The 8,542-nt window shown below is 36.8% G+C and overlaps 2 protein-coding genes across 3 annotated transcripts; one reads left to right on the top strand and one right to left on the bottom strand.

Annotated features, from left to right (window-relative positions):
• Positions 1-84: 84 nt before the first annotated feature.
• Positions 85-3,925, bottom strand: fam162a (family with sequence similarity 162 member A). The gene is made up of 6 exons (XM_052115106.1): positions 3,889-3,925; positions 3,466-3,699; positions 2,775-2,870; positions 1,004-1,115; positions 518-626; positions 85-417 (listed from the first exon to the last, which is right to left on the bottom strand). Exons 1-6 carry the CDS (start codon positions 3,908-3,910, stop codon positions 304-306), a joined length of 687 nt encoding a protein of 228 aa, XP_051971066.1. The 5' UTR covers positions 3,911-3,925; the 3' UTR covers positions 85-303.
• Positions 3,926-3,940: 15 nt separating this feature from the next.
• Positions 3,941-8,494, top strand: mix23 (mitochondrial matrix import factor 23). 2 transcript variants are annotated; one of them, XM_052115112.1, is made up of 5 exons: positions 3,941-4,108; positions 7,031-7,156; positions 7,301-7,447; positions 7,735-7,794; positions 7,920-8,494. In XM_052115112.1, exons 1-5 carry the CDS (start codon positions 4,058-4,060, stop codon positions 7,968-7,970), a joined length of 435 nt encoding a protein of 144 aa, XP_051971072.1. In that variant the 5' UTR covers positions 3,941-4,057; the 3' UTR covers positions 7,971-8,494. The 2 variants fall into 2 exon arrangements, with proteins under 2 accessions (XP_051971072.1, XP_051971073.1); XM_052115113.1 differs by having other exon boundaries at positions 7,904-8,494.
• The last annotated feature ends 48 nt before the right edge of the window (positions 8,495-8,542 follow it).

The raw sequence follows: 8,542 nt of genomic DNA, 5'->3' as shown, positions 1-8,542 counted from the left end.
AAACTATCCCTATTAGTATATTAGCAAAAGTAATAGTGATGCTTGCCTTAGCAAGCACCACTATAAATAGAAAAGAAGTTCAGAATGAGACTAAGGATAGTTATTTATTTTTCCAGTATACAAAAAGCACACAAAAGAAAACATCTGTATCGGTATCTCTTTCACTCCTATAAAAATCTATTTTCTGGGTGAAGGAACATCTGTAACATCTCCACCAAAAATCGAATGACACATGGTATTAAAATCGCTGTTTGCTGAGAAAGTCTAGTTTCTATGGGTTTCTTAAGCTCAGTTGGATGCATCTCACTGGGCTTTAACCGCAAGTGTAGCTTCTTCCCTCTCTTTCTGTGCTTCCTCTCTCAATCGAGCCTTCTTCTCCATGTTACGAGCAGTCAGATTATCATGTCGACCTACTGCCTGTGATGTAAAGCATGATTATGTATGACAGCCATAAAATAAACAAGCTTAAAAGGCTAGTTATATAACCAATAGCACACTTTTCCAGTTGCCGAATTACCTGTTTGCCCAAAACTACCATAACAAGGCACGCCAAGATAGTCAGTCCCATCATGACATAGCAGGCCTTCACACGCACTTTGTTCCGGGCACCATCAATCATCTCAAATCTGAAAGTGACAAGTCAGCATTGTCATACGGGGTCAGATATATCCACAGATCAATGTTTATACAAGTAAAGTCTAACTGAATGTGGTATATGGAAATTGCATGTAATGGTGGGTCATCAAGGACATGGCTGCCCTGGTTTGTGTCTAACCATCAAAAACAGAGCCCACTCTGATCTTCTTCCAGATACCAAGAATTACACCAATTACCTGTCAGTACACTCGGGTAAATCTGGTTTGAAACTCACAGCAGAAGACCCTTGTGTCCAACCAATAAGTTGGCACAACTTCAGTCACATGACCTCATAAACCAACCACTGATCAGTAGCATGCCTGGAGTGGAGAATGTATCCCAAAGTGAACAGGAATAGCCCACTTACGACACAAACTCTGGAATCTGTTCCTTGGTTTTGAATCTTCCAGACCACATCAGTATCCTCCTATCCCAGTCTGATGGGCGGTAGCCTGGTAATTTAAACCCAAGATGTTGTGCTAAGGACAATAAATAAAGCACACAATGTGTTAGTGAGAAGGTATCTCATGGTCCTGTCTGAGAAAATTATGACCTGTATGCTGGGGATACTATATTGTTGTTTTACACATTCTGTCCTGAGATCATTTGAATATTGAAAGTATCCAGTAGCCCTCAAAAGGATTTGGACACTTTTGGATGCTAAAATCACACTTACTTTCATTCACTGCATTAGATGAAATATCAACAGTAATTTTTGTTAATGTATTAAAGGGATAGTTCACCCAAGGATTAAAATTCTCATCATTTACTCAGCCTCAGGCCCTAGCAGATGTAGATGATTTTCTTCTGATGAAAACAAAGATTTTTTTAAGAATATCTCAGCTCTGTAGGTCCATACAATGCAAGTAAATGGAGACCAGAAATTTGATGCTACAAAATGGACATAAAAGTAATCCATAAGACTCCAGTGAATTAATTTAAATAAAAAAAAAAAATGTAAATAATGTTTTACTTGAAAAATCCATGCCTATAGAAGCGATTAGGAGTGTAATGTTTCTCGGTAAGAAAACGAACCATACGGTTCCCCACCCGCAGTTCGGTAAGCATTCATGTTCGGTTCACCTTAAGTTAAATGACACATCTGGAGCTCAAGGTTTGGTGAATAAAACGAAGCATCAAACAGGCTCAGTTACAACCTCTGCTAATGCACCTGTATGGCTCTGTGGATGGACGCTCCACCTGTGTTTCACGTTGGTCAACTTAATGACATTACTGTTCTGCAAGCGGTGTGAGTAGTTGAAAATGGCAAGTGGAGAAAACGAGCTGCTGATAGAAAATTAACCATGGTTTTACTCTTGTAATATTGTAGTAACCATTTTTTATGACAGTAATACTGTAGTTTTTTTTTTTTTTTATAGTAACCATGACAGTAACCATGTTTATCAGAATCAGAATCAGCTTTATTGCCATGTAGTATATTGTGGTTACTATGATTTTACTACAAATGCCATGGTTAAACTATGGTTACTGCAGTAAAACCATGATTATTATTAAGGGCAAACCTTTTGAAGTGTTTACCAAATAGATTATTCTTTAGATTTGGCAGTAATATTTTTGCGAAAACGAGGAGGCTAAACGTCAGTCACTAGTGCGCCTCTTGAGGCTAGGGGAGTGAGGTTTACACATACCGCACAGGTATCATGTACCAGCTGGCTCCTGTTACATATATAGTTTTACCATTTGAAACCCAATACATTTTTTAAATAATGTTCTGTTTGAAAATTGTGTTTATTTCTTTTAAATAAATTGCAATTGGTTGGATATAATATAATATTAAGACATTCTTCATTTTTAAGCATGGCTTCTCTGTCCAAATACTTTTGGGGGCCACTGTATATATAGGTTACTAAATACTATAGCCAGCCCCCACATCCTTTATGAATTTGGTTCTTTGGGGGAAAGATTGGTACAGATGGATCCTTGAAGAACTGGTAGAACAGGATCATTTCCTGTTTCTTACAATATAATAAAATTCTTGCTGTGCCACGCATATGTTTTCAAAAACTCCTAATAAACAAGATGTGCTGGAGTAAAGTATTTCATTCAAGCAGCAGAAACATTTGCATCAAGTGTCACGTCGTATGCCACGCCTTTCAATCAAGGTTAGGAGTACCAACCCTGTGCTGGGGTCTGTTGGGGTACAGATACCCCCTCTGGAGGCTTGCTGCACAGTCTTCTGCTGCCAGTGTTCATCACACCTCTCCGCCAATGCGCTACGATGCAAAACAAACAATCAAACACACATACAAATTATGAAGACTGTAATGCATTTGGCATACTTTTGTATGACAAAGTAACAAGTTCTGCACTAAAGACAGCATTCAAAAACAAAATTGCCATAGCAACTATATTTCCTGCCAAAATACCAAAGCTACTACAGCTGTTATTATAGTAAAATACAAATAATCACGGATCTCTTTCTTTTGGTTGCTAATAACAAGTTACTACAGATACAAACAAGAACAAGAATTATAGTATTTTACCGGAACTTTTTATATGTTTGTGTAAGAGAAATCAGATTGAGTTATTAAATTGTTACTAAAAGTCAATTCACAGGAGGCGTGTCTCTGCATGTTTAAAATAACACGACAATCAAAATCCAACCTGCGCAACAGCATGAATCATAGCCGGAATGTGCGCCAAAGCGAAACTACGACACCATTTTTTTTTTATAAATATATATATAATCAAGCAGTCAATACTTTGTCCTGTGACAAAGAGCCCAACTTAGTGAATTGAACTAATTCCAAAACTTGATCGTACACTGGTTGGCTGATCCAAAACATGGATATTGCTGAAAATACTGACCTATTAACGTGCCAAAGGCAGCGCGAGGACCGCCGATCATATTGAAGATCATAACTTCTTCAGAAATAGTATGGTGAAAGAGAAAACAACGGTTCTTTAAGCCATGAAAACGTGCCACAATGACAGGTTTTGTTCCTCTCAGCGGTGTCTGAAAGACGGAGGGGTAGCACTGACCGATCCAAGCTGGTAAAACTCTGAAGGACCATGAGCGGTCAAAACAGGTCACGTAAACGCCTGTTAAATTAAATTCATAACATAAAACATAACCTGACATAAGTGTGGTCAGTTGAAAACTGTTCTTTAGTTTGATAAGATTTATACTATAATATTTTTTTACTGTATAATATATAAAATTATATTTCATCAGTGACTTTTACAATCTTAAATAAAATAATAATTGAATTTCCAAAATTATTTTCTCACTTGATGAAAGATTAAAGAGCATTTCCCCTATTATGTTGGGTCAAGCTAGCATCAGCATGCGGGAACACTCAGAAATTATTACTTTGTACGTGTCAAAAAGACGGCGAGTTCTCTGCAGTAAATATAATTCAGGCAGTACGAGGGCAGCGCAGGACCCTTTAAGTTCACAATGGCGGCGCCCGATAGAGCATTAAACTGTGAGGACTTTGCAATGTTCCAGGTAAAACTGTCAGCAGGAAATATATGCAGCTTTCTAAAGCGCAAACTGATATTTTAGGGCACGTTATTATGGTGTCCATGCTGTGATTGAGTGACCCGCGTTGGTCTGTGCATAAAGTCGTAAAGATCAATGTGCAGAGCAAACATGGGTGATAGGTGGCTATGCGCTGTGTCTGAAAACATTTCTGTAAATTGTATTTCATTAACCCAGTAACCGAGTGGTTATAAATACACGTCATGAATGGACACTAACTTTTTCAACATACGTAATTTATATTGAATTGTATTTGAATTGACTGTATTTGTAATGGAAATGTATATTTAGGTACCCCAGCTGGTTTTACCTGTTTCTTTTTCTTCTTTTTTTTTTTTTAAAAAATAATAGTTCATCTAAATAGTGCTATGTCATGGTTATGCTAACTGTTGCACATGTACTGCAAGGTGGTGCTATACCTACAGTTTTGTGAACGAGGATCACTGGTAACACTTTACAATAAGGTTCAATTCGTTACCATTAGTTAATGAATTAAGTATCATGATCTAACACTGGATAATATATATTTTTAAATCATTTTGTAATCTTTGTAAATGTTAGTTAATAATAAAAAAAATTATCATTGTTAGTTAATGTTAGTTTTTAGTGCATTAACTAATATTCACATATAAAACTTTTGATTTTAAAAATGCATTTTTATATGTTGAAATTGACATTTACGAAGATTAGAAAATGCTGAAATAGTTCATTGATAGTTAATGTTAACAAATGAAACCTTGTAGACCTTTTTCCACAGACTGTGATGACATGTTTCCACTTTATTATCAGTGTAAATCTCACAATTTTTTATATTATGAATGTTTTAAATATTGAGTGTAAGTTTATAACATTATGCTTTGTGTTATATTACCCAGGAATTAGTTTTAAAAAGCAAGTTACCACAGCTGCTGAAAGTACATTTGGCATCTTCTCCCATTTTACTGTCTTAATCCACTGACTCATTTCCATTTCCTCTTCTGGAAAGTTATCAAAATTAATCGGTGGATTTTTTTCTTTTGCTCTTGGAGCAAATAGGTAAGTTAAAGTAATATTTGCTGTGGTCTCTCATTCATCACTGTCGAAGTTTACTTCCGCGTTCCAAAAACCGGAGTTGAAAAAGGTCTATTGTGAAGTGTTACCAGATCATTTATTGTTGTCTTTAAGATGGCAAGTCTCCATATCCTTAAAAGTTACTAAATTTAACTGAATGATGATTACATTTAACAACTGCACGTTTGGAGTACATCAACTTGACCCTGTTAATTGTCAGTGGCTGTTATGTAAATTTTCTGTGCAATGTATCTGTTTTGGAGAATATTTATTTTAATTATCACAAAAACAGGAAGCAAGCAGTATGTAATGGATCATAAAATACAGTGTTGTGAAATAGTATTTGTCCCACTTCTTGGTTTCTTCTGTTTTTGTGTGTTTTTCATGCTAGATGTGTTTTTCATGTTTAGATCTTCAAACAAGATATAACTTAAAACAAAGGCAACCTGAGTAAACGCAAAATACAGTTTTCAAAAAAAATAATTTTATTGAAGCAAAAAAGTTATCAAACACCTATATCACCCATGTTGAAAACTAACTGCCCCCTTACACTTAATAGCTGGTTGTGCCACCTTTAGCAGCAACAACTGCAACCAAACGCTTCCGATAACTGGAAATCAGTCTTTCACAACGCTGTGGTGGGATTTTGGCCCACTCTTCTTTGCAGAACTGCTTTAGTTCAGACACACTTTTCGAGCATCAACTGCCCATTTAAGGTCCTGCCACAGGATCTCAATCAGGATCAAGTCAGTACATTGACTAGGCCACTCCAAAACTATAATTTTGCTTCTTTTGCATCATTCAGAGGTGGACTTACTCCTATGCTTTGGATCATTGTTTTGCTGCATAATCCAGTTGTGCTTCAGCTTCAACTCACCGGACTGATGACCGGATGTTCTCCTTTAGGATTTTCTGGCAGAATTCATATTTCCCTCATTTATTACAAATTGCCCTGACCCTGAAGAAGCAAAGCATCCCCCACACAATCACAATACCACCACCATGCTTGACAGTAAGTATGATGTTCTTTATGTGGAATTCTGTGTTTGATTTACGCCAGATGTAACGGGACCCCTGTGTTCTAAACAGGTCCACTTTCAACTCAGTCCACAGAACATTTTCCTAAAATGTTTGAGGATCATCAAGGTGTGTTGTGGCAAAATTCAGATGAGACTTAATGTTCTTCTTGGTTTGCCGTGGTTTTCGGCTTGCCACTCTTCCATGGATGGCATTTTTGGCCAGTGTCTTTCTGATAGAGACATGAACCTTTGATGCGAGGAAGGCCTGCAGTTGGATGTTGTCCTTGGCTTTCCTGGATGAGTCATTGCTGTGCTCTTGGAAGAATTTTGGAAGGTTGGCCACTTCTGGGAAAGTTCACTACTGTGCCATGTTTTCTCGATTAAGAGATAATGGCTTTCACTGTTGTTCTTTTGGATTCCCAGAGCCTTTGAAATAGCTTTGTAACCCTCCCTAGACTGATGTATTTGAATCACCTTTTTCATCATAATTTCTGGAATTTCTTTTGACCTTGGCACAGTGTGCTACCAATCAGGCCTGGTTGTGTCTAGACAAGATGCACCTCATTATGAAAGAAGTTTCATAGATTTGGGGATAAGGGGCAAATACTTTTTCCACACAGGCCCAGTTGGTATTGGATAACTTTATTTTCTTTGTTTTATGTTAGATTTTGTTGAGATATACACAAAAACAGAAGAAATCAGGATATATATATACTTTTTCACAACACTGAATATATGAATGGGGGTGAGGATTATGAAACATTTTATTTTATTCCACATAGATTGCTGCAAGATAATGTATTTTCTTCATGTCCTCCAGGAAGTATTAAAAGTGATGCGCACCATTGACGACAGAATTGTCCATGCCCTTAATACCACTGTGCCCACTGTATCCTTCTCTGGAAAAGTGGATGCCACACAGACGTGCAAAGAGCTTTACGAGTCTGTATGTATTCAAAGTGCTCTTGAATGTAAAATTCTTATTAATGATCCCTATTTCTGTACTACTTTATCTATGACTGATTTTTGCTTGAATGGTTTAATGTGCTCATTACTGTCCCTGGATCTGTGCTTTTAATATATCTTTCAGCTCATGGAGGCTCATCTGTCTAGAGATAAAGCAATAAAGACATGTATTACAGAGACCTCAACTGTCGTCGGACAGTTACGTGAAGAGAGGGCTAAGGATAGTGACAACTTGTCAATTATCAAGCAACTCAGGAAAGAGCAAACTAAGGTAATGCCACTGTCTGCTTGTAGGTGGCGCACTTCCTCTAGTATTGTGTAGCTTGACAAATGAAATGTCATTATGATGGCATTATTTCAGCCACATTGGCTGAATATTGTCTCTTATATTAAAACAATGACATAACAGACAATAAGAAAAAAATCTAACAATATGTTTTAGAATTTATTCAATATTATATTGTGCTTTAGGTCCATGTTGTTCTATTTTGCAACATCTTTTTAAAAGTGAATGAAGTCTTGCTTGATTTCCTGATTTTTCTCTCACTTTGCTTCCAGTTAAAACTCATGCAGTCAGAGCTAAATGTTGAAGAAGTGGTCAATGACCGTAGTCTGAAGGTGAGCTTGTAACAGTGTTCTCCCATTGATGTCATTGAATTGTGTAAAAAAAAGAAAATGTATATTTTTTTTTATTATCTTTACCCAATGTTCATTGTGATTTTTATAGATTTTTTTCACTGCAGGTATTCAATGAAAGGTGCCGAATTCACTACACTCCTCCCAAAATCAAGTGAATGGTAGTTCTGTTCTGTCAAGAGTCAAAAGTTCACAGTTGTTCTGAGGACAACAACTGCAGCTGAGCTGGGACATTGACCTCTCCAAGCGTCACTGTCGCTCGCCCCACTAAACATCCCCTCCTCCAGTCTCCTCTGTGGCTTTGTGTTGCTACAGTGAAGGACCACTACTGTTATCCAAGTCCTGTATACCTTTTCATAAAAATATTGTACAAAACAGATTTTATAAACATCTAAATGTTTTCCATTAGCTGAAAAATTGTCTATTGTTTGTTTTGCAAGTTTATTTAGTGACTTTTTACTTGGAAGAGGAGTGGAATGTGTGCATTGATAAGTCTAATGAGATGGGTAATAATGAGATTGTTATTGTTATAATTCACCAACACCCACCTGTGCCAAAGTGTAATGCACATCTGTTCAGAAACCCCAAATGACAGTACTGCACTTTTATGAATTTGATAGCAAGACTAAACACAAGCATGATACCAAAATAGAAAATGTTCACTTGAACAGTTTTATCCACGCATTTTAGGTAAATTATGTGTACAGGCAGTTATTTATGTATACATTTG

The sequence above is a fragment of the Xyrauchen texanus genome, chromosome 42 (assembly GCF_025860055.1).
Source record: "Xyrauchen texanus isolate HMW12.3.18 chromosome 42, RBS_HiC_50CHRs, whole genome shotgun sequence".
NCBI lineage: Eukaryota > Metazoa > Chordata > Actinopteri > Cypriniformes > Catostomidae > Xyrauchen > Xyrauchen texanus.
This window is presented reverse-complemented; position numbering and strand designations above follow the sequence as displayed.

Coding starts and splice junctions, on each gene's coding strand:
- mix23 (XM_052115112.1), top strand. CDS start 4,058: ATGGCGGCGCCCGATAGAGCATTAAACTGTGAGGACTTTGCAATGTTC. Junction 7,157..7,300: donor GCAAAGAGCTTTACGAGTCT/GTATGTATTCAA, acceptor TATATCTTTCAG/CTCATGGAGGCTCATCTGTC. Junction 7,448..7,734: donor TCAGGAAAGAGCAAACTAAG/GTAATGCCACTG, acceptor CTTTGCTTCCAG/TTAAAACTCATGCAGTCAGA.
- fam162a (XM_052115106.1), bottom strand. CDS start 3,910: ATGCTCTTTAATCTTTCATCAA. Junction 3,700..3,888: donor GCTCTTTAATCTTTCATCAA/GTGAGAAAATAA, acceptor TTAATTTAACAG/GCGTTTACGTGACCTGTTTT. Junction 418..517: donor TGGTAGTTTTGGGCAAACAG/GTAATTCGGCAA, acceptor TTTACATCACAG/GCAGTAGGTCGACATGATAA.